This window comes from Falco cherrug, chromosome 9, assembly GCF_023634085.1.
Source record: "Falco cherrug isolate bFalChe1 chromosome 9, bFalChe1.pri, whole genome shotgun sequence".
Lineage (NCBI taxonomy): Eukaryota > Metazoa > Chordata > Aves > Falconiformes > Falconidae > Falco > Falco cherrug.
In genome coordinates, this window is record NC_073705.1 from 13,264,083 (window position 1) to 13,288,680 (window position 24,598).

The 24,598-nt window shown below is 59.3% G+C and overlaps 1 protein-coding gene across 2 annotated transcripts; it reads left to right on the forward strand.

Annotated features, from left to right (window-relative positions):
* The first annotated feature begins 1,390 nt into the window (after positions 1-1,390).
* On the forward strand, positions 1,391-24,477 carry STXBP1 (syntaxin binding protein 1). Of its 2 annotated transcripts, XM_055720435.1 has the most exons (20): positions 1,391-1,555; positions 12,977-13,026; positions 13,204-13,285; positions 13,646-13,722; positions 13,972-14,050; positions 14,141-14,244; positions 15,081-15,229; positions 15,639-15,723; positions 15,921-16,051; positions 16,447-16,554; positions 16,666-16,726; positions 17,359-17,424; positions 17,621-17,701; positions 17,818-17,956; positions 18,170-18,279; positions 18,458-18,559; positions 19,853-19,938; positions 20,237-20,391; positions 21,401-21,524; positions 22,804-24,477. In XM_055720435.1, the coding sequence occupies exons 1-19, from the start codon at positions 1,519-1,521 to the stop codon at positions 21,508-21,510; spliced, it is 1,812 nt and encodes a 603-aa protein (XP_055576410.1). In that variant the 5' UTR covers positions 1,391-1,518; the 3' UTR covers positions 21,511-21,524; positions 22,804-24,477. The 2 variants fall into 2 exon arrangements, with proteins under 2 accessions (XP_055576410.1, XP_055576411.1); XM_055720436.1 differs by lacking the exon at positions 21,401-21,524 and having other exon boundaries at positions 1,392-1,555.
* Positions 24,478-24,598: the final 121 nt, after the last annotated feature.

A 24,598-nucleotide genomic window follows, 5' to 3' on the forward strand; every position in this document is an offset into this window, starting at 1 on the left:
GCAAAGGATCGAGACACACGTCTGCCTGACCTGGGGTTGCTGGGGGCCGACGCAGTGGGATGGAGCACTGGCCCTCATCACCCTGCTGTCCCCCCTACTCACCTTTGCCGTCCTCTGTCCCCAGGCACCCTTGTCCTGCCTCACCTCTGAGTGATGCAGTGGACACTCATATGGCCACACAGATATATATAAATATACATATATATGTATATAAATATAAATATATATATATACAGACACAGACAGTATACCTGTCTGCCTGTGGAGCACGCTGCCGTTGGCTCGGGCTCTGTGCTAGCATCATGCCATTTCCCACCTCCTTTCCCATTTCCCCCCCTTCACCCCATCACACCCTGTCCAGCCCTTGGGGGGAGGGGGATGCACAGAAACTCTCAGACCCCCCCTGGCACAGCCAGGAGCCAGCTCGGCAGTGCCTGGCAGCCCGGGCACCCACCCTGCACCCTAGCCTGGCAGGAAAGCTCCCCCCCCGGCAGCAGCACCCGGGTGCGGGGAGTGGCAGCACTGGGTGCTGGGGGGCGCAGCCTTTGCCCCCAACATTTACAGCCCTGGCCATTGCCCATCTGCGAGTGGCTGGGGGGGGGCTGCCACCCCTGCGTGGTGGGTGGGGGCTGAAGTTACTCCACTGGAAAATAGACACCCCAGGGACCCCCGCCCCACTGCCTTCCCTGCTGTCCTGTGCAGGGTCTTGCCCCCCCAGGTAGATGCTGCAGGCCGGGGTGGGGGGCATAGTGTATGTTTGGGACAGAGCTCTGCTTCAGCAGAGCTGAGGCTTGGGGCGTGCGGGGCGAGGGGGGGCTTAGCGGTAGGTGCCAGGGGGTGCTGGGTGCCAGGGGGATATGCCGGGGGGTGGGGGGTGCCCGCGTGGGGGTCCAGGGTGCCAGGGGATGCTGGGGTGGGGGTGTGGGGTGCCAGGGGGATATGCGGGGGGATGCCGGTGTGGGGTGCCAGGGGGATGTGCTGGGGGGTGCGGTGTGGGGGTGCGGGGTGCCGGGGGGATATGTGGGAGGGTGCGGTGCGGGGTGCCAGAGGGACGTGCCGGGGGCGTGGTGCGGGACGCCAGGAGGTGCCGGGGCTGCGGTGCGGGGTGCCTGGCTTCGTGTCGTGGGTGCGGTGCGGGGGCGCGGGGTGCCAGGGGGACGTGCCAGGGGGTGCGGTGCGGGGGGTGGCAGGGGGATACGCCGGGGCCGCGTTGCGGGGTGCCAGGGTTCGTGCCGGGGTTGCGGTGCGGGGGCGCGGGGCGCAGGGGGCGCTCGGCCGCGGGCGCTGCGGCGCGGAGCGGCGCGGGGCGGGGCGGGGCGGGCGCAGTGACGCAGCCCCGCCCCCCGCGCGGTCAGCTGAGCCGCGCCGCGCGCCGCCCCCCGCCCGGCCCGGCCCGGCCCCCCCGCCCTGCGCCGCCCGGCGCTGCCCGCCGCCCGCAGCCTTACCCGGCGCTGCCTGCCCCCGGCCGCCCCCCCCGGACCCTCCCCCGGCCGCGGAGGGCCCCCCCGGCACGGAGACATGGCACCTATCGGACTCAAGGCTGTGGTGGGAGAAAGTAAGATCCGCGTCCCGCCGCGCTACTTGCGCACCCCGCGGGGGGGGGGCGGTATGGGGGGGGTTATGAAGATGACCAGGCTCCGGCCCCCCCTTTTCCGCGGGTGGGGGGATGCTGCGGATGCGCAATACGGACCCTCGGGGCGGCATCGGCGCCCGGCGGGGGACGGGGGAGGGGGCTTGGGACACCCCCGTGGGGACAGGCCGGCCCGGTGGGCTTGGGGGGGGGGACACGGGGCTTGCTGTCCCCGTCCGCGTTTTGTTTATTTAATTTTAGGGGAGGGTGTTGAGGCTGTTGGGATTTTTCTGCAGTGCTGAGGGGAGGGGAGGAGAAGGGGGGGCGGTGGAAGTAGGAGGGGGGGTAAAGAGGGAAGCGAGAGGCGCCCGAGCCTTCCCACCTCCCCGGTTCTGGCTCCGAGGTGGCCGAGGGGCGATCGCCTCATCCCAGCATAACGAGGAAAGCCCAATCGCCCCCCACCGGGGGTCTGCCCCGGGGAGGCGGGGGGGGGGGCACAGGGATGTCCGGCTGTGCAGACCCTCCTGCACCGCCAGGCCGCCCGCCTCTCGGCTTTGTCTGCCACAAATCCCGCTGTAATGGTGATATATAATTTTTTATTTATTTTTTTTTCCCCCGGACGTGACTCGGCTTCCGTGATCCCGGGGCCGCCGTGCCCCCCCGGCCTCCCCCCCGGGGCATTTCTGCGCCCTTGGGGTGGCGCTGGGCCGCGCTGTTTCGGAGGGGGGGGGGGGGGGGGCGGAGGAGCAGCCCCGGCTCCGCTTCCTCCTTCCCCGCTGGTGCAAGGCGGTATTTTTTTCAACGTCTTGATAGCGGGGGGGGGAGTTCTCCAAAACGCCCGAGGCTGGGAGGGGGGTGGTGTGTGTGTGCTGGCGGCTCCCTTCCCCCCTTGCAAAATTAAAGCGAAAAACTCCGCATTAAGAAAAACCAACTAAATCCAGAGCAGGAACGGCAGGAACCGGTGGGAAGTTCCCGGGTTCCCGCAGCCATGAAAAGCCCTTCTCGTCCCTCCCCGCTCCCCCTGCGTGATTTATTTCCGTGGCATCGCGGCCAGCGGGGGGCCGGATCGCCCTTTATTATTTTTTTTTTTTTTCGGGGCGGGGGGTGCCCCTGGGTGCAGCCCCCGCGGGTGCGGTGGCTCCGGCCGCGCTGTGCAGCGCAGCCCTCCCGCGCAGGCTGCAGATGGTGCGGCCGGGGCTGGTGGTGTGATCGGGTGGGTGGTGATGTGATGGGGAGGGGGGGATCCCCCTGGATTCATGTCCCTGCTTTGTTCCCAGCCATCACCTGCCCCGGGGATGGGGGGCTGCGCCACCCCCCTCCCCCCCCCCCAGGGTTCTGCATTGGGGGTTAGAGCCCAGCCCGCTGCAAAATGAAAGGGAAAAGCCAGGGAAATGCCCCGCTGTTTCTCTGCTGCAGGATCAGCTTTGGGGAGGGGGGAGGCTGGCTCTTGTGCTTGGCTGGGTTTTCTTTTGGGGGGGCTGGTCCCCTCGCCTCCAAGGTGGGCAGAGGGGCAGCCCCCAGCCCAGCCGAGCGGCGGGGGGGAGCTGGACCAGCTGCCCACATGCCCCCAGGCAGGGCCGCATCCAGCTCATCCAGTGCCCTCGCTAACCAGGGGACAGGGACCAGCGCCACTGCGTGTTCCTTATTTTCATTCATTGTCTCTCCGCTGAAATAGGCTGGGAGAGAGCACACACACACACACACAGAGGTTCAAGGCAGCATCATGGAAATCTGGCTCAGTCCTTCCCTTCAGGGTTTTTTAACCAACTGCTCTGTTCTTCCCTGAAAAACATCATTCCAGATTGAAAATGATAGCTGGGCATCAGTGCTGTAGCGGGGCTGCCGGGGAAGCGTGGGTGTCTGGAAGGAGAGAGCAGGGTTTGTGCAGGCAAAATGCTGCATAGGAGCGAAGGACGGGGCCCTCGGAGGAGGGCCCTGCGGGGTCCAGCCCTCCCCTCCTGCCGGAGCTCGAGGTGCTCCTTGGGCTGCCATGGGAGGCTTCTGGGTTTGATGGGCTCAGCTCCTGCCTCGAGGTGCTGTTTCCAGCTGGAGCTGCTCCCCCAGAGTCAGGAGCTGCAGGGTACCCAGATCTCCCCCTTCCCTGGGCACCAATGCAGCTGGCACAAGGTCTCCCCGGCTCTCCCTCACTGCACCAGCCTGCTCCCAGGCAGGGATTCCCCAAAGGTTTACCTGCAGGAGAAGATGCTGGTTCATAAGGAGCAAAAGGTCCAAGCCTGGGGCAGGGTATCTCTGCTGGGCTCCCTCCGGAGGAGGGTGGGAATGATGCTGCCGCGTTGCCATGGCTCGCTCTGCCAGGCCCCCCCTCTGGAGCTGCATTCTGCCCTGGCTTCCCTCCAGACCCGGATTAGTCTTCTGACCAGCTGGTGCCATAACAAGACGGGTTTGAGAGGCCCCTGGAGAGGTGGGAGGGGGTGGCAGGGGAACGAAGTGGGTGAGTGTTGCAGGAGATGGACAGAACCGGATTGTCACCCCCCCAGAGCTGTGGGGTGTGTGCTGGGGGGCTGTCTCTGTGCCTCCCCGCAGTCTCCAGCAGTGATGGCTGCATCCCTCCAGGACTTGTTTTCATCTGACTGGGCTTGGACCTGAGCATGCTCAGCCCTGGAGGTGATGCCCGAGGACCAGGTCCTCCTGGTACATCTTCTTCTGTTCCCTCTGCGGCTACCTCCCAGGGAGCCCCATTGAAGAACCAGTCGCTTTGTTCTGGTACTGGTTTAGAAAATTCTCATCCAAGCATGGGAAGCAGTCCCCACCTCTGATGACACCCATCCCCAAATCTTCATCTAACCCCCTTGCCACATAGACATTCCTCCCATCCCTTCATGCCCCAGGGCCTCCTTAGATCTTCTCAGGGCAGCCTGCCCTGAGCTTCCCCTGCCTGGCTGGGTCCCTGCTCTCCTGCAGCACCCTGCAGTGGAGAGGAGGAGGAGGCGGCTGGGTTTACTTCATTGAACTATCATCAGTGAGGCAAGACGAGCTGTGCTGCAGGGGTGACACCTGTGCCATGTCTGTCCCCGTGGTGGGCTGGTGCAAGACATGTAGGCAGAGCATACAGAGGTCATACATGTGCTGGATCTGAAAACCCCTGGACCCCCTCACCTGTAAGAGGAGAGAATCCCCCCCCTCAGGGCTTCCTTTTGCTCAAGTCACGGACAGATGGGAGAGGCAGAGCAGCGCTGGGATAAAGGAGCGCCCTTCCAGAGACAGCAAGAAAACACCTTTCCCCCAGGACAGTAGCTGATCCTCCCACAGAGCACCCTTGTCTATTCATCCTCCTGCAGAGGCGGCCTGTGCCCAGCTCCTGCCTGCTAGAGCCACACCAAGGAGCCCCACAGTTAAAACCTGCCTGGATGAGGTCTGATGGCCCCTCAGCACCCATGTGCTGTGTCAGTTGGGGTCCCCATTTGTACCTCTCAAGGGTCCACCGCCACCTGGGGATGTGATAACTCAGGGACCCAGGCTCATGTGGAGCTGCACATGCTGTGCTGCACCTCCAGGGACAGGGAGGAGGCACTGGCAGGGCTGCCGGCCAGCTGCCAGCCTTGGGGCACAGCCTGGGGACCTGCCACCCATGTGTGACTTACCCAGGCTGCTTGGGGCACCTCACAGCTCCCACCACCCGTTTGCTGAGGGCACAGGGAGACTTTGTGGGCCAGATGCTGCTCATTGAGGATACTCCAAGCCCATCTCAGGAACCAGGATGCCAGGCTCGTGTGCTGCCCCCGAGCCAGGTCTGGCAAGGTCTTTGCCAAGCAAGAGAAAGAGGCGGCAGCAAAAGGCGCAGGGCTGGCTGGTCCTGGTGGGACCATTGCAGGGATGTGTGCTGCATCCTCCTGCCTGCACAAGGGCAGAGCCTTCAGCCCTGCCATGTTCTCAGCATGACGGTGCAGTGGATGGCTGAGGAGGAGAGGGTCTCTGTGCCCTGTCCCCCATGGGTGGGAGATCCTGAAGCCAGTCGCATCCTGGGCAGCCCACCGTCCCAGTCCCCAGCTTTGGGGAGTCCTAAGGGCAGCTGCCTGCCTGAGACGTGGGTGAAGGAACAGGCGCTTGGCAAAGCCTCTGCTGGGGCCTTTGGCTCTGTCACCAGGGTCTGTCTCGCCTCCAGTGTTGGCTCTAGGTTGGAAAAGCTTGAAAAAATAACTGCAACATTCAAGGCTCACCTTCACACACATTGCAGAGCAATTTCAGGCTTCAATCTGTGGTCTGCACCAGGGGCTGAGAAACACTTTGCCTGTATGTGACCATGGAAGGTTACCAAGAATGACAAACCTCACTTTGGCAGGTCTGCATCCACCCACCAGTGTCTGCATGTGCAAGAAGGTTGAAAAAGCCACCGACATAGAGGGCATGGACTCTTTGCCTCTTAGAAAAAAAAAAAAAAAAAAAAAGGGGTCTGGGTCTAATTCCCCTGCACCTCTCAGGAAAAGTGTCCCAGGAGAGATTCCCTCCCTCTTCCCACAAAATCAACACATTTAAAAAGAGAATCATTGTCACATGGCTTATAGCTGCACACTGAGAAGCAGATGCTGCGTCCACCAACTCACGGTGCGGGAAGGAACTTGGCTGTTGTGCTTTGGAGAGTGCAGAAATAGATCAAGCTGAAGGTGCATTAATTTATGGGCTTCCACATTGCCCATGCGCATACGCAAACACGTGAATGTGTACACGCACACACTGACACATGTGCTATAGGGTCATTCATGGGATGGAGTCCATCAGATGGTTTGACATTTGGCCACTAAGGGAGCAGAAAAGACCATTCAGAGTTGGACCAGCTACCCTCCAGCCTGTCCCTGGTGTCCGTGTGGGCACAGGAGACCAGCCCAGCCTGAAGAGCCCCAATTTATTGATGTGCTGCTCCCTCTTGGTTTAAGGCAGAGAAGAGCCAGCACAGAAAGTCATGGCCACATGCGTAGGAGAGCGTGACTTACCCCTGGGAGAGGGTCACCTCCCCTCCAGGATGCCATGACACCCCATATGTGCTGTCCTGCTGCAGGGAAGCACTTGACACGGAAGCACTGGCAACGCTGGCTATACCAACAGCCCCGACAGCCAGGTACAGCATCTGCTGGGGATGGAAACACCTGGTGGAAGAGGACAAATGTTAGTGAGGGGTGATGCCTTCAGAAGGGACCTGACATGGTCTGTGGCCCGTTGACTCTGCCCAGATGAAGAAACTGCTCAACTCCCAGATCCTTGTGCAGACCTGAGGAGATGGTGCCAGGAGTGACCCGGCAGTGAAAACCTGTGATTTTACCCTGATTCTCCAGTGCTGTCAGTGAGAGCGATTCATGGGTGTGGAGATGCATTTCATTTCCTGTATTTCCCTTTGGGTGTGCTACTCAATTTCTAAAGACTTCAAGACCTCCAGGTCTCTGTCCTTCTTTCCAGGCTGTGCAGGTTTCCCATGGCTTTGGCTGGCAGATATAAATACATACATCCTTCACGAGAGCCGTGCAAATAGGAAGAGGAGGAATTAATCACAGGTTACTACGATTACTGTGACTAATCCTTGAAGCTAGAGCCACAGCAGCAAAGCAGCACTGTGTGGTTCCCCGGAGTAGCACAAATACTGGTGTGGCTTTGACACGTGGCATGTTTCACCAGCGGCTCTGAGGGAGATGTGGTGCTGCTCTGGATGTGAAAATACCAACATTCACCTCATCCAGGGTTGGGGAAGGAAGGGATGAAGCTTAGCCTTGGCAATTCTGCCCATTTCAGGAGTTATTGCAGCTGGATGGCACCTGGGCTGCACCACTAGCAGGTTGCTACATGAGGTTATGTGTCCTTCAGAAAGGCTGAGGTCTTCCAGGTAGACACCAGAAATAATCCAGTGAGAGAAATAGATGTTCAGGACACAGACTGCCAGAGAGGAGATGTTTGAGACTTGCTTGCTTTATGGACACAGCAGTCTCCAGGCTCAGATCGTCCCTGAGATGGCTCTTAGCTGCACTGAAGGACATCAGCTAGGCTTTGCCTCCTGTAAATGGAATTATTCTCTGTGCACTGAATGGGGCTGATGGCCTTCCTGCCATCCTGCGGTCCGTAAAACCTATTTTATTAGGGACTGCTTGGGGATGGTACACTGGCACCTAGAGATCCCTCACTGAGGATGTTCAGAGGTAGATATGTGCTCCACTACATTCAAACGTGGTTGTATCTATGTAACATTCACACTGTCTTAAGCAATTAGTTAACGAACCAGCAAAAAGGCAGTTGCCAAGCCAACCCAAAGCCAAACTTGATTGTCTTGGAGATGCACTGTGACAGCTTTTTGAGAGAAGTGGGTCTTGAGCAAACCTCAGTGTGGATTTCTGAGATCTGGCTCTCCAGAATATTGGATCCCAAAACAGAGGATACATGAGGGGAGTGAAAGGACTGAACCCCACCTGTGACAGGGAAAAGCCCACGGTTAAGACCACTCATCTCTTCTAGGACCTTGGGCAATTCCTACAGCCTGCTGCCCATCCGTAAAGCAGCTCCATCTTCTCTCACCACATCAGGCCAAGGTGTGCAGCCTGTGAGGTCCTGGGACGTGGCAGTGAAGGAGCTTTTCTGAGCAGCAGGAGTCTGGCCTCCTGTGTTGCTCCAGGAGGGAAGGGCTTGGCCATCACTGCTGGCACCGGCCAGGCTTGGGGCAGCACTAGAGCAGAAATGTCCCCTGGCTGTGGCATCCCTTGCCTGCAGCATCCTTCACCCATCCTGGTGCTCCAGGGTGAGGTGGTGGCCAGGACAAGGTTTTACTGCTTCCTCCTCCGTGGAGAAGGTCGGGGCTGCTCATGATGTTTCAGGCTCTTTCTGAAGCAGGATAACGGGGCTGGGACATCCCCAGATGAGTCCATCTCAGCACAGGCTGTGTTTGGGCGCAGCTTTGCTGGTGTGGGTGCAAGTGGTGGCAGGGTTGGTCCCTCTTCCCCCAGGACCAGCTGGAGGCACGGGGCTGGTTGCTGTTGCCATGAGCCAGCGAGGCAAGGCAGGCCTGGAGAAAGGCTGCCTGGCCAGCTCGGTATAAATAACGCGGGCTAAGCCTCTTGGAGTGACGTATGGGCTTGAGTCCTACTAGGCCACCGTGTCACCAGCTTCTGGCCCTGCTTGGAAACAATGCAGTGGGTCATTTCCATGCCACGTGTCACCCCAAGAACGAGGCTAACTGCAGGCAGTGGGCTGGGCGAGGTGGTTGCTCTCAAGCCTGTTATCTGCATGATGGCACTGTTAGGACCGTATTACTGCAGTGCAACGGAGGTCCTCCATCCACAGGTGGGATGTGCTTCCTTGTCCATGTCGTCTCTACATTGGAGGAGAAGTCTAGAGCTATTTGTATTGTCTGTTCTTGGTAGAAATTGTCATTAAAATTCTTCCAGCCTGAAGGAAACAGATGAAGTGTGGTAGGTCCAGACAAGCCAGGTGTTGAAGGCACTGGGTGAGATACAGATACACGTTTTGTTCCCCTCAAAACCCAGTTTATCTCCAAGATTAAAAGCTTGACTGTGAGCACCACTGACTGAAGTTAGAGCCCAAAAGTTCCGGCTGGCCAGACGGTTTGAGTATATGGGTGGGAACAGCTGACCTGCTAATGTAGAGACATGAGAACAGTGCTCACCTCCTGCCCAGCTTCGCAGCCACAGCAACACAGACAGCATCCAGCCCCACTGCTAGCAGCCACGTTAGCCAAAACAGCCCCAGGGAGCAGCTGGCACCTTTCCACCTTGAAATTCCCACATCTTCCCCCTTTCCTTGCCAACCCTGGCCACAGCCAGCATTTAGCATTGCCCTCTTGGTCCACCCAAGAGCTAACAGACTGCTTTTCCCTAACCTGGGGGTTTCACGGCTGCTGCAAGGACACCCAGGATGTCATGGCCATTCTCCTCCAAATGTGACACTGATCTCAGGCTTTTCCTGGGGTCTGTGTGTCGTGCCCTCCTGGGCTTTGTCATGGCCACAGAGCCTCTTTGGAGGATGCTCTGTGGATCTGCCTTTCCTGACCCTGCGTGGGCTCTGAGCTGGCTCTGGCAGCTGGTGGACAAGCAGCTCTTTGGAGCCAGATCTGAGCCATGGTCAAGGCAAGAGAAGATGCTGGTTTAGGGAACGGCTGTGCCTGTCTGCAGCCCAGGCACAGGGCAGCTCTGCAGCGGGGCTGGCCCCTAGGGCTGATGGGGGCCTGTCGCAGCACTAACAAAACCAGCATCTTCCCAGGTTAACTTCCATAAGCAGTTCCCCCGCCTTGCCCCAGCACAGCCACCAGTCCCCCTGCAAGGTTTCAAAAGTCCATCTACTGTCCATGCTGTTTCTCCACCCTCTTCATGCCAGTCCACCTGCTTCTTGCCTCTGCTGCATCTGGATTCTTCCTTCTCCAGGCTCCTTTTCCAGCCAGCCTCTCCTCACCTGGCCCCCTTGCTTCTCCTGGGACCTCTCCTACATCCAGGGCACTCTCTCTCCTCCCTCTGTATCTTCCAGGTTTCTCTTCATCCAGTGCTCCTCTTCCATCCCCCTTAGAGCTATTTAACTCCTTAGCAGGAACCAGCCACAGCTGCACATCATCCACACCAGCCAACCCACCGCCCCTGAAGCCAGCCCACAGCTGCACATTATCAATGTTAATTAACCTGCCTTCGTTCCTCTGTAATTCCTCTACAAGGGCCTACCTCAGACCAGGGGATGGACACCCTAAAACTGCAAAGCTCAGAGCAGTCCTCCTCAGAGGTGCCCAGCTGCTGCTCTGGGAGGCCCATCTTGGTGTCAGGATCAGGCCAGGGGACATGATGGTGCTTTTTGCACGGGGAGGTGCACAGCCAGGTAGATGCTCCCCCCATCAAACATGCACACACCCCCCCTCCAGCTCAACCCCTACGCAGGCGATAGAGAGACTTCCCGCAAAGCCAAGCACTGAAGATGAAATGTCCCCTGCAGTGGCTGTCACAGTGAGGACAAGCTCGGGGGTGGCTGAGGCAGCTTTTTGGGGTCCCTTTCCCTGCGACCCTTGCCGCAGCAAACAGAGGGTGCCATGAGCTGAGCTGCTGGGGCCTTTGCACCATGCCTGGGCCCCAGGTTGCTCCTTCCCAGCCTCCTTCTTCCTTCCCCTCCTGCCCCTGGACCAAAGTGGTGTTTTCCTTGCAGGGGCAGGATTTCTGCCTGGCTGCTCCTGACCCCTTCCCGGGTGGTACCGCTGCCCCAGCACGTGGTGCGCCACCGCAGTCCCCTGTGCTTTGCCCCCCGTTGTTGGCGACTGAGGTGGTTGGTGTGGGATGGAGGGCGCGTGCGTACTGCCTTGTAAACAGCGCTGTTATTTCTGGATCCTTGCTCTGGGGAAGGAGCCAAATGTGAGTAATGAAAGGAAGAGGAGGGATGCGCTGGCATCCCTCCCTCCCGGCCCTGCTTGTGCACCAGCAGGACTGAGAGGGGACCAGAGAGCAGGACCGGGGACACACGGGCAGCCCTCGCTGCTGGCTTCTGCCCATGGCAGAGGACAATTCCCGGCTCACTTTTTTGCTGTGTGGGAGATCTGGATTTGGGTGGGCAGCACACATGGGTGCAGGCAGCAGGATTTACCCCCCAGCAGTGTCCAGCTTGGGGGCTCAAGGGTATAGATTATCTGTACCCCGTTACCCTCCATCCCCCCTCCCCCACACCTGCACACCCTTCACCAATGATGAGGCTAAAGGATGTGACCAAGAGCAGGCAGAACCCCAAGTTCGTGGCCAGCATCCTTCTGAGGTTCCCCCAAGGCAGATATTGCTGGGAAGGAGATGGATGTGAGTGGTGGGAATGGCTGCCTCCAGGTTTTGCAGCAGGACAGACAGACCAGCGATGCTCACAGGCTCCTGTTCTGTCCCTGCTGGCACTATGTGCTGCGGCTCTGAGCCCCTCTGGCAGCCTGGGAGGTGTTCCAGCCTCACTCAGCACGTGAAAACACTGCAGTGTGTTTGGGTGCTAGCATGGTGAATGAGCCCAGCAGCATGGGGAAACCACAGGGACCATCATCCCGGGGGGCCGGGGCCAAGCTGAGCCTGGCAGGGTCCCTCTGCTCTCCTGGTGAGGCTGCCCCATGCAGCACAGGGCAGCTGCCAGGCTTCGACTGTCCCTGAGCCGCTCGTACCCGTGCAAATCCCCAGTGGGGGTAGGAGCTGGGAAGATGAGGTGTTTTGCCCAAATTCAGCATCACCCAAAAGCAGGAGTTTCTACGGCTGGGTGCTCCCAGGGCAGTCCCCCCTGCATACGACCCTCACGCCTTATTCCAAACAAGGGACAAATTTAGAATTCTTTAGATTGGAAAAGACCTTTAAGATCATCGAGTCCATTTAGACCCCAAACTGCCCCCTGTAAACCCAAACGGATCTTTACCTGGGCGACCAGCACCCTTGGGGTCACTGCCACAGGGGAAGCTCCCAAGGCTGAGGCTGGCAGGGTGACACCCTCAAAAATGGGCTCCCCACAGCTCACATGTTTTCTAATTTAGAAACATTTCTTAATTGGCTTTTAATTGGCCATTTGCATCCCTGTCCCTGGGACCAGAGGGAAAGCCAGGGAGAAGACACGGTTGCAGAATTTGCTCTGGGCTCACCCAGGCAGTTCCCTGCTCTGTGAAGGCTGATGGTTCATACACCAGGGTAAAAAGGGGTTTGGGGCACCTCATGGCCCTGCACACAGATGTTTAGGCAGCACATGTGTCTGGCGGGACAGGCACCTATTCTGGCAAGGCTTGAAACCCCCTTCCTGCAGCCCAGCCCCAAAAGGTAACATCACCATCCCACTGCTGGGACCACCTCCTCGCATGGCCTTACCCTGCATCCCATGGGGAGCAGCCCTGCAAGCTGCCTGGGGCAGAAGCAGGGTGTCTGTGCCTGGGATTGGGGGTGCCCCAGCCCTGAGGGGTCCCTGGGGTGCAGGGGGGGACCTATGGGTGCTGTCGTCCTGGCTGGTTGCATAAGCCCAGCAGCCACAGGAGGTGAAATGAGATTGCGGGGGATTACAAGGAGCAGGCTCAGGCCGCTTGATTCTTGTTTCTAAAAGGAGCTCTTAAGCTGCTGCTGTTTTCCCGATGTTTTGGATTAGGCCTGAGACATATGGGGTGGCCCCCAGGCTCCCCAGAGGGACCCCCCAACCCTCTGCCAGCCTGCGGCCCCCCACCGGCGTGGGGTCCATCTGTTAGTGCCAAATGTGAGAGAAAACTGGGTCTGGGGGGGTGACCACCCCTCCCTGGGTACCCCAAACCCACCCCCCATCTCCCCAGGCCCCCAGGAAAGGCAGTGGGGGAGCGGGGCTCCCCCTGGCCCTACAGATGGGTGGGGGTTTGGTGCCCCCGGCGCAGACCCCACAGCTGCTGGTGGGCCCTGGCGTGTTACAGGGGGGAACTTGGGGTGCTCACCCCACCCCGCACTCCCTCTCTTGCAGAGATTATGCACGATGTGATCCGGAAAGTGAAGAAGAAGGGCGAATGGAAGGTGAGTTCAAACCTTGGGGGGCCCAGGAGAGGAGGAGGAGGAGGAGGAGGAGGAGGAGGAGGATGGGGAGGAGGAAGCAGGGGAAGGGGGTAGGTGTGGGCAGGGAGCCCCCAAGGGTGGGGAAGGGCAGTTCCCTGGCTGCCTGCCATGCCCCCAGCTCACAGCCCCTCTCCCCAGGTGCTGGTGGTGGACCAGCTCAGCATGCGCATGCTCTCCTCCTGCTGCAAGATGACCGACATCATGACGGAGGGTATAACAAGTGAGTACCGGCTCCCAGCTGTCTCTCGCAAGCCTCACCACGAGGAGGGCAAAACCTCCCCCTGTACCCGGGACCTGCAAATGCAGCTCCAGGCTGGCACAAGCCAGGCGAGGTGGTGGCATGGCCCCCACGCACCCCCCTCCCACTTGGGATGGAGACATGCTACAAGGACTGGGACAGAGCGGGGACAGCCCTGGCCCCAGCTTCTGAGTGGGCAGGGATGAGTGGCTGGGGATGTTTTGGACACGGGGTGGCTGGCAGGGCTGGTCCTGTGCTGCTGTGGGACATCCAGTAACCCCACGTAGCTGGGTGCCCCTGCCTGCACCCGTCCCTGCCATGGTGCCTGTTTTTTCCCCCTAGTTGTGGAAGATATCAACAAGCGCCGGGAGCCACTGCCCAGCCTGGAGGCTGTCTATCTCATCACCCCCTCCGAGAAGGTGAGAGCATGGTGTGGGGTGTGGGGGCATGGCCTTTGGCTGCGGGGAGGCAGGGGGATGCCCTGCTGGGATGGTAAGCCATGCCCATGGGAAGCGTCTTGGCCCCAGTGAGACCAGCGGTGCCGCCTGGGTGGTGGACCAGAGGTGCAGAGCTTCCCCCGTGCCAGGAGGAGGGAGGACCCTGGGTGACCCTGCTGAGATGTTCGCGGTGCCACCCTGCCAGCTCGGCTGGTCCCTTCTCTCTTGCAGTCCATCCACTCCCTCATCAATGACTTCAAGGATCCCCCCACCTCCAAGTACAGAGCTGCCCATGTCTTCTTCACTGACTGTGAGTACCCAGAGGGGAGGGAACGTCCCTGTCGGTCAAGCAAGTGGGGATGGAGAGATGCTGAGCGCTGCCCTCCTCCTCCTCTTGCAGCCTGCCCCGACGCCCTCTTCAATGAGCTGGTGAAATCCCGTGCCGCCAAGGTCATCAAAACCCTGACGGAGATCAACATTGCCTTCCTCCCCTCTGAGTCCCAGGTGAGGCTGGGCTGGGGACCGACCCCACCGGGGTGGCCCGGGGATGGGATGGCCGGGGGATGCTCTGGGTCCTTCTCTAGCTCATGGGGGTTTGTGTAACAGCCTCGCACTCCTCTCTGCCGGCTGTCTCCTCGCCGCCTGCTCGGCTCTTCCTCGCTGTCTCCTTTGATTACTTCTCAGGGCTGATCCGCTGCGGGGGATTTAGCCGGCGCCACACTTTGGCCCTGTGCCGGCAGCCGCATTGGCCAGCTCTGTGCCGCCCCAGCACGGCCCCTGCCAAGGGCACCGGGGAGCAGCCCTGTGCCATCTGCCCCTGCTGGGGACATGGGGATGGGAGGGACAGATGGTGCCAGACCTGCTTGGTGCCATTAACCCTTCAAGCCTCAGCATTTCTGGGGAGACAGGCAGGTGGAAGATGACCTCTTGGCATCTCCACATGCAACCAAATTGGCTTCTGGTTTTTACCAGGGGTACGGCTGGGAGCGGCATGTCCCTGCTTGTCCCAGGATCTCTGGTACCCTGTCTGGGAGCAGGTGGCTGCTGTGGGCAGGGTGTCTCCTGCCTCCTCTGCTCGCCCTGAGGGCTACACATGGGTAGGGACCGTGCCATGGAGTGGGAGCTGGGGAAGGCATCAGGGTTCAGGGCTGGCAGCCAAACACCCAAGGGATGCCGTGAGCATCACTGAGCTCCCCTGCCTGGTCCGAGGCTCAGCTGGGGACCTTCATCTGGGATTGAATCTGGTTTCCAAACCCACTGGGGTGTCCTGTGGGGCTGCTCCCCTCCGGATGTCACCTGCAGCGCATCCCCTCTAACCTCCCTCCCGCTGCACCTCCCAGGTTTACTCTCTGGATTCGGCTGACTCCTTCCAAAGCTTTTACAGCCCCCACAAGGCCCAGATGAAAAATCCGATCCTGGAGCGCCTGGCCGAGCAGATCGCCACGCTGTGTGCCACACTGAAGGAGTACCCAGCTGTGCGGTACAGGGGGTAAGGGCAGTGGGGTCTGCACCCCTCCAGGGACCTGTCCCCTGCCCCAGCAGCTGGGGCCGTGCTGAACATGGGGCAGGGTGAGGCAGTGCTGTGTCAGGTGCTGGTGAGGATGTGGGGATGGAGGAGGTGGTGGGACGGACAGACATCTGCGCTCAGTGTAAAAACAGGCTCAGACCTGAAGATGCTCTGGAGAGTGGGGGGGGGTTGGGACTCTAAAGTCCAAGTGGCACCAAGGCAAAGTGGAGCACCCCAGGGAGAGACGGAAATGGGCATCGAAACCTACTCAGGTCCCTCCTCTCCTGCGAGCCAAGGATGTTAACGCAGGGAAACCAGCAGCTCCTCCCCATCCCATGCTGGCGAGAGCCACCCGTGCCAGGGAGCTGACCTCTCCCCCTGCCTCCTCCAGGGATTACAAGGACAACGCCATGCTGGCACAGCTCATACAGGACAAGCTGGACGCCTACAAGGCTGATGACCCCACCATGGGTGAGGTGAGCAGGGATGGTGCCAACAGCCCCGGGGGAGGATGCTCGGGTGATGCTTCACTCCTAAAGTCCTGCTCGAGCTCTGCCACGTGGCAGTCGTAGATCCCGAGCAGGGACCCTGAAATGGCCCTGGCTTCCCCTGGCTGCCTGTGGGGCTGGAGGAGCCCCCGGCCCGGCTACTGATGGCTTCCCCGGCTCTGCAGGGGCCAGACAAGGCTCGCTCCCAGCTCCTCATCCTGGACCGTGGCTTTGACCCTGCTTCCCCGGTGCTGCACGAGCTGACCTTCCAGGCGATGAGCTATGACCTGCTGCCAATCGAGAACGATGTCTACAAGTGAGTGCAGCGCTGCTGTCCCCCCGACCCCTGTGGCCCCCCCCGACCCCAGCCCTCAAGTGGGATTTGGAAGCATTCCTCCATCCGTCACAAGTAATTGGTTGGGAGGAAGCATTCCTGCCTGCAGTCTGGCAGCCGTGGTGGGCAGGACGATGGAAAAGGGGCTTTTCTAGCCTTCAGCCCTTGGCCCCTTCCTAGCATTTAGCAGTTGAAGAGGTATGAGAAGGCAAGATGTGAAAACTGAGTTGAAATAGCTTTGCCTCGCTGCTGGCAGAGCCAAGAAGATTCCCCATGTCCTCCCATGTCCTGCCCCCCTCCCTAGAGCCCAAGCAGTGAGGAGATTGTTTGCCCCCCCAGCCCTGTCCCCATCATGACGGTCCCTGCCCTCTTCCCAGGTACGAGACGAGCGGCATCGGGGAAGCCCGGATTAAGGAGGTTCTCCTGGATGAGGATGATGACCTGTGGGTCACCTTGCGCCACAAACACATCGCCGAGGTGTCCCAGTGAGTGTCCCAGTGGGCGGTGTGCCAGCTGGGTGGGATGTCAGCTTGGCATCGTCACCCACCCCCATTAGGGTCTGCTCCCCGCTGACAGCTCTGCCCTCCTCTCCCCAGGGAGGTGACCCGATCCCTGAAAGAGTTTTCTTCGAGCAAGAGGATGAACACAGGCGATAAGGTGACCTGACTGCATCTGCGAAGCTGGGGACAGGCACCTGGGGGACTCGGCCACAGGCTGGCATGTGGTGAAGTCTCCTGGGGGACTCCCAATGAGGACCTCTGCAAAGTGCCCAGGGTGCTCAGGTCCCTGACGGGGGGAGATGGCCGTGGGGTGCCAGCCCTACATCCCAGCCTGTGGAGACAGAGTGCCCTGGGAGGGCGCTGCACCGCAGGGGTCTGCTTGGTCCAAACACGGAGCCTGTGCACCTCGTGCAGCGGCTGCCCCTGTCGCCAGCTGGTACTCTTGCGGAGACCCCAAGCTGGTCACAGTGAGGAGACACAGGTGGCAATAGGATGTAGAAGTGGCCAGTAGCTGAAAGCACCATCTCGGCCTCAGCCAAGCGCACAGGGGTCCGGGGGGAGGGTCCTCAGCGTATTTCTCCCCCCAGCACTCCAGTTTGCAAAGCTGCAGACCCCGTCCCTGCCCCTCAGCCATAGCAGAGACCTGGCAGTGCCACAGCAGAGACCTGGCAGTGCCACAGCAGCACCACCAAACCCCCTCAAGGGGCTCGTGTGGGGGCAGGGTCACCCCTCTCTGCTTATGGTCCCCAAGTCCCTGAAGTTGAGTGACCGCGTCCCCTTTCCTCGCAGACCACCATGAGAGATCTGTCCCAGATGCTGAAGAAGATGCCGCAGTACCAGAAGGAGCTCAGCAAGGTACGAGGAGGGGGGGGATGTCTGCAGAGCAGCTGGCACTGAGCCCACCCAGAGAACGGGTGATGGCAGCTCTCCCCAGAGGGTCCCTGGCCACGGGCAGGGGCTGAGGCTGGGGCTGAGGCTGGGGTGGTGGCATGGGGACTCTGGGCTGCTGCCCAGCACTGTGAAGGTGACTGCACCACTCGTGTCTCCCCAGTACTCCACCCACCTGCATTTGGCTGAGGACTGCATGAAGCACTACCAGGGCACGGTGGACAAGCTCTGCCGAGTCGAACAGGTACCAGCTCCCCCAGCCCCCCAGCCACCATGGGGACAATGGGCTGGCAGCTGCTGCCCCACAGCTCAGCCCTGAGCCATGGGTTGAGGGGTGATGAGCATGTGCGTTCTGTGCAGGACCTGGCCATGGGCACCGATGCTGAAGGTGAGAAGATCAAGGACCCCATGAGGGCCATTGTCCCCATCCTGCTGGATGGGAATGTCAGCACCTATGACAAGATCCGCATCATCTTGCTCTACATCTTCCTGAAGAACGGTGAGGACACGTGCGCACGGGTGGGCAAGGCATGCAGGCAGCTCTGGGTGGCAAAAAGCTCAGGGTTCAGCCGAGATGAGCTGGATGGAAAAGCTCAGCCCCGTCTCCCTGGTCACCATTGCGGTCAGGGTGTACTAAGGTGGCAATGGAGGGGCTGTGTCCCCACCGGGAGGCATTGCCCAGGAGGACACCATCTCTCCATTGCATTTCCAGGTATCACTGAGGAGAACCTGAACAAGCTGATCCAGCACGCTCAGATCCCAGCAGAGGACAGCGAGATCATCACCAACATGGCCCACCTCGGGGTGCCCATCATCACAGACGTGAGTGTCCCCGTCCCACTCCCCGTGGCCCTCCTTGCCCCCTGGAAGGACCATGGCACCTGCTGTTCTATGGGAACCGCGTACCCCCTGGAATGTCCCCAGCACCCCTCCGGGGTGGCCCTGGTCCCACCACCGGAGCCCCTGTGTCTTAGGGTGTCTCTGTGCTTTTTCTGCCCAGTCCACCCTGCGCCGCCGGAGCAAGCCTGAACGGAAGGAGCGGATCAGTGAGCAGACCTACCAGCTCTCTCGATGGACCCCCGTAATTAAGGACATCATGGAGGTGAGCCAGCACGGACAGGGATGGAGCAGGGACCCTAGCACTGCTTGGGAAGGGACCTGCAGGGAGCTGGCTGCCTCCAGCCCAAACCCTGATGCCTCTCCCCCACACATACCCTCCATGCTGCTCGCTGCCTGCCATTGCAACAAGGTTGGGATGTTTTGGGAAGCTTTCCTGGCCCCCACGTGCGTGCTGGCCCCAGGTGGCATGCATGGCCCCGTCTGGACTTGTACAGTGTCCCTGCAATACAAAATGCAGCAACAAACTAGTTGCTCTTGTGCTGCACCCTGTGCCATGATGGTCACATCTGGGTGGCCTCATCACAGCATTACCCGTGTCCCAGCCAAGCCGGGGGACAGGCACGGCACCATTCACCCCTGCCCACAGGCACAGCTGTGCCTGTACCCATGGGAGCTACAAGCTCTGCACTTGGGTAGCACTGGGCAGAGCCAAAATGTGATTTTTTTCCAGGCTCTGCCTTCCTCCTGACCCACTCCCTCCTGACCCCTCCTCGAATTGGGGCAGCGGGGTTTGCCCAGAGCCGGGGCATCCAGGCACCAAAACTGCTCCCCAACACAGACATTTCCCACCTGCTCAGACAGACGGACCGACCCTGGGGACACATTTTTTTTGGGGGGGGGTGTGTATTGCTGCAGCTCAGAGCCACCCCTGCTCCCAGGCACCGATGACAAGCAGAGCTGCAGCTCTCTCAATTTCCGAAAGCACACAGCTCTTGCCTTCCTCTACCACAATCCGTGCAAACCCTCCTGGGGTGGCTTCATGCCCAGGACACCCTAAACCTCATCCCCAGGACCAGAGGGAACTGCACAGGGCAGCGACATCTCACCAACATCTCCCAGATGGCGTTAACCCTCCACCACTGATGAAAGCAAGAGCAGGTCCCTTACTGTGTGGGGGGGTGTGGATCACAGGTGTGAAGCTTCCAGCTCAGCTCATGCCCCTGAACTTGCAGAAGAGCATCTTTCCTTCGCCCTGCCCCTTACCCTACCTCCCCAGACACCCCCAAGCTGAGGGCAAGCCTCACCCCCTGCCCCACGCTGCAGCCCCCCTGCACTGTCCCTGCCTCACAGCAGCCAAGCACCACCCTCCTCCCCCTAAGTGCACCCTAGTACAGAAACACAGCCAAGTTGTTCCAAAAAATTAAGCTATGCAAATACATGCAAATGATTCCTGACCCCCTTGGGCCAGTCCTGGGCGTAGCCCTGCAGAGGGGCTCCTGGGCCAGGGGCCATGCCCAGCTCCTCACGAACCCCTGATGTGGGGCTCTGCCCACAGGATGCCATCGATGACAAGCTGGACACCAAGCACTACCCGTACATCTCCACCCGCTCCTCCGCCTCCTTCAGCACCACTGCCGTCAGGTGGGTCCTGCGCCCCATGCCCTCCTCCTGTACATTAGCACGTATATCACCAGCTGCATCCATCCCTCACCTGCCCGGGGGGGCCGTACCCGTTGCCAGGTCTGAGCTGCTCTGCGGTCACTCAGGCATCCCGTGCCTCAGTTTCCCTACCTGTAGCAGCGAGTGGCACTTGCGGCTGGAAAGCTTGACTGTACTTGCTCTAACAGCAATGTGGGAGCTAATTAATGCGTGATTTAGTGAAAATGTGAGCTCAGGGTTGCCTCGTGTCCATCCTTCATCCTTCTTTTCCTCTCTTCAGTGCCCGCTATGGCCACTGGCACAAGAACAAGGCTCCCGGTGAGTACCGAAGTGGCCCCCGCCTCATCATCTTCATCCTGGGCGGTGTCAGCATGAACGAGATGCGTTGCGCCTACGAGGTGACACAAGCCAGCGGCAAGTGGGAAGTGCTAATAGGTGAGTGAGGGTCGGCGCCAGACCCTGCGCCCCGTCGCGCTGGCTGCTCATCCCACGCTCCCTCTGCCATCCCGCAAATTCCCGGCTCCAGCTGACTGCGGGAGCTGGAACTCTATGGAAAGGTCTTGTCCTGCCGCCCAGTGTCACCCCTGTGTCCCCCCCTCCGCAAGGACAGGGTACATTGTGCCCCCCCACCCACCCCTCCGCGCCCCCGGTTTTGCTCCCATCTTTCCCCTCCCTGGCTGGTTTTGTTCGAGCAGAGCTGGGTGAGGGGGTTTTGCAGGTTGAATTGCTCCTGTTGCACCCGTGTTGCACATTCATTGTTGGGGTCAGGGAGGAAAAACAAAATAAAGAGGCGTGTGACACTGCACGCCAACCCCAGTGTGCCCTGTGCACGCAACAGGAGATGCATTTTCCTGTTGCACACGTGCTGTATGTCTTGTTGCACATGCAATGCAACAGGAGATGCGTTCTCCTGTTGCACATGTCCTGCACATGCACAACAGGTCGTGCATTGCGTGCTCAGTCTCAGTACCCTGGCTATGCTCCCAGAGGAGCCATGGGTCAGGTGTGGAGGATGCGGTGGAAGCCCTGCCAGATGTTAGCAAGGAGCTTTTAGGCCCCCTAAAATTCCCTTGGAGAAGCGCAGCTGGATACACATCTTGTAGGGCAGGGGCAGGAGCCCCTCACCATCTCATCTGGTCCCTGGATTCTTGCCTGGGGTGTCTGGTAGAGCCTATTGCTGGCATTTCATCTGCTCCTTGTATTCCCCTAGGAGCAGCAGCCCCCTCTTCATCATCGGCCCCCGGCCGTGTGCCCCCGCCACTGGACCACCACCATTGCCCAGCTCCATCCTGCCTCTTGCCCATCTCATCCCGCGTCTCTCCGGGGACCATCTCCTGCATGCGCCTGTGATGCTCCGGGTGGCAACCGCGTCCTTCCTCACCCCGAAAAATGGTGGTGGTGGGGGTCTTGGCGCAGCCGTCAGCCCCGCTCTGTTCTCCCGCAGGTTCTACTCACATTCTCACTCCCACCAAATTTCTCATGGACCTGAGGCACCCCGACTTCAGGGACTCTACTAGGGTATCATTTGAGGATCAGGCTCCAGCAATGGAGTGAGCCAAAGAAACCAAGTAAAGGCAGCTTACTAATGAAAAAGAAACTCTTCTTCCCCGAAGGGTTTTCTTTGATTCTTCCGTTCCTCCTTTCTTTAATTATTATTTTGGGTTTTGTTTCCGTTTGGTTCTCTAATAAGACAAATGCTTGCAGTTCCTCCTCCCAGGTGGAAAAGCATCCAGTGCCGCTCCATCATCCCTCTGCCATGTCTTTCGGCCAGACCTGGCCGGCTCCGTCATGCCATGAGTTCCCCCTCGCCGGGGCCGGAGGGGCCGGGGGCGGCGGGGTCGGGGTCCTGCCTGCCCAGTAGACGCGTCCAGGGCCAGGCAGGGGGACGGAGCCCCCCTGGGATGCTGCCTGCAGTGGGCAGCTGGAGTGGGGCTGGGGGTTTGGCGCCCAAGGGAGAGCATGCAGCGGTGGGCGCATGGTGCAGACCCCAGCACTTGGCCCAGCTCCAGCCCCTTGTCCCCTACAGCAAAGGCTGGGTGCTGCTGTGACCCCTCAGCTCTGGGGTGTGATGGGGCTGAAATCCTGAGCCGATGGGAAAGCTCAGGTTTGCCTTTGTGGCTCTTGGTGCCCTTGGATGGGCAGGACTCCCTTGATGTTGCAGACCCCCGAAACCCATGCTGGGGTTTAGCTTCTGCCAGTGGTTTTGCCCATTAAAGACCCACCATGACATCCCCCTGAGCCACCGCTGCCACGAGCTGGTCCGTGCAGAGCCAGAGAGGCTGCCAGGGTGGCACGGTGGCACGGAGGGCAGGGGCCGGGCAGCACGGCGGGAGCCACCGAGCCAGGGCCAGCAGAAGGCGAGAGCCCTTTTCCTCCTCCTCTCCCCTCCCACCCACCTCTGTGACCCAGCGATGCTCTGTGCAGGCAAGGAAGAGCCGGGGGTCCCCGCAGAGGGTCCCTCTGTGCCCGCCTGCTGCCTGCCCGCCCCTCCTGCCCCCTGCACCCCCTGGCTTTTTGGCCAGTGCCTCCTGCATCCCCAAAGGGTCCAGGAGTGACCCACTGCATGGGCACCTCCCGGCCTCTGCCTCATCCCACCCTGCTCCATGCATCTCCTTCATTTCTCCTTTTCCGTTCCTTTCCCGTTATCCGCACCCCCACACACACCCCCACCCCCCATAGACATACATTTTCTCGCAAGCATTTCCACCGGCATGCGGGGCCATCGCCGCCAGGTAAGGCCTCGCCGGGGGGGATTTGGGGGACAGCGGGGCCGGCGGCCGGGGCACAACAAGGGGGGGTGGTCCTGAAGCCATCACTGATGCTCCCCCACCTTCCTCTGCTCCACAGGGTCCACGCACATCCTCACCCCACAGAAACTGCTGGACACGCTGAAGAAACTCAATAAAACAGAGGAAGAAAGCAGCAGTTAAAAGGAAACACCGCCACCGACTCGATGCCGAATTCACCTTCCCTGCTGGGCGCCCAGCCCGGGGTGCCATCCTGCACCCAGCCCGGCCCAGCTTTCTCTCTTGTTCTTGTGTTGGCCCCCCTCTCCCCTCCCACTGCCTTCCCCATCTCATTTTACCCACAGGGAGGGGACAACAGCCAAAAAAAAAAAAATATATTAAGAAAACGGATGCATTGTGTTTAAAAGAGGAAAAGAAAAAAAATTAATAATCTATATATTTGTAGCTGCAGCTATCGGAAGCACCCAGGAGCTCATTGCTGAGTAACCCATCTGCCCATTGCTAGCGAATGATGGCGATGAAAAAACAACAGAAAAACCCCACCTTTTTCTGAAAGCGGCTCCTCGTTGGGGTTCTTTGTGGATTTGGATGGACAGCGGGGGGGACAGATGCGCACCCCCCCCCCAAGCCTCTGCTTAGGCAGGCACCGCGGGCTGGGCTCGGCTGTCACGTCGCTCTTGGCTGGGGGTCCCCACCGCTGTCTGCTGTCCCTTGTCTTTTTGGGGTGGTGGGTGCTGCTGCTGGATGTGCACGCCAACATCTGGCTTGGGGTGTGTATGTGTGTGTGTGCGTGTGCGCGCACGCGTGTGCACCCGGGATGCTTCGCGCTGCTGCGATTCCCATGTGAAAAGGGACCAAAATGGTCAAAACATGGAGATGGGGCCCGTTTGCTTGCACGGCTGCTCCTCTATCCTGCTGCAGCCTGGCCTCCCCCTTTGGGTATTCCTTAAAATGCATATATATATATATAATAAAAAAAAATATTTTTTTTTAATATATATATATATATCTCCATCCATCCCCATGGAAGCTCGGTGTCCCCACACCTGGCTCCGCTCATGTCATCCCGTGGTGAAGCGTTTCTGAGCGTGCCGTCACCCCGAGGCACCCCCTCTCCTCCGGGCCCCCCCCTCTGGACTCTGTGTATATTAATGACTGTGTCTTGTGACGTTCTTACAAGCTTGGTGTATAGTGATTTAACCAAACCTCTGATTTTAGTTGGTTTTTTATGTTACACCCAAGGATTGCCCCCGCCTTCCCCTGCCATTAGATGCACTGCAATATTTTGGGGTCCATTGTTTTGTTCTCTCCCCCTGAAGGCTGTGACTCCCTTTTCCTTCCCCAAAATCTCTTTCTTGCCTCGTTGGTGGTTAGCCCCCCCCTTCCCTCCCTGTCTTTTCCTTGCCCATAAAGTTAAATATATATTTTTAGGGCAAAGGCTGTATCATTGCACTGATATTTGTTGGTTCCTCCTTGGTCCTCCCTCCCCATTTGAGTTCCTTCTTGGTTTAGCAATGCAAATGCTTCAGGATCTTGTATGTTGGACATTATTATTTTTTTCTGTTACAGTTATTTATATAAAAAATAATTTATCAAAAAGGAAAACTTTAAAAAAAATAATCTAGTCTGTCTTGGAACTTGTTTACCTTGAAATTACTGGAATCTAAATGTTTGAAAGTGTTGAAGCACAAACATGTATCATCTCTGTATATCTGTTCTTCTGTACTAAAGCACTCGAGTGACTAAATAAAAGCGATCTCCATCCCTAGTGCAACCGGGGCTGTGCCGTGCCGCTTGCTCAGGGGCCAGGCAGGCGAGGGAAAGGCTTGGGGGAATATCCTTACCAAAACTTAGGTGCCTCCAAGGGAGGGATCCTGGTGTGGGGATGCCAAAAC

Excerpts from the sequence above, each read along its gene's own strand:
- STXBP1 (XM_055720435.1), top strand. The coding sequence starts at position 1,519 with ATGGCACCTATCGGACTCAAGGCTGTGGTGGGAGAAA. Across the intron at positions 16,052-16,446 it reads ATCGAGAACGATGTCTACAA|GTACGAGACGAGCGGCATCG; the intron begins GTGAGTGCAGCG and ends CCCTCTTCCCAG. Across the intron at positions 17,957-18,169 it reads CTACATCTTCCTGAAGAACG|GTATCACTGAGGAGAACCTG; the intron begins GTGAGGACACGT and ends TTGCATTTCCAG.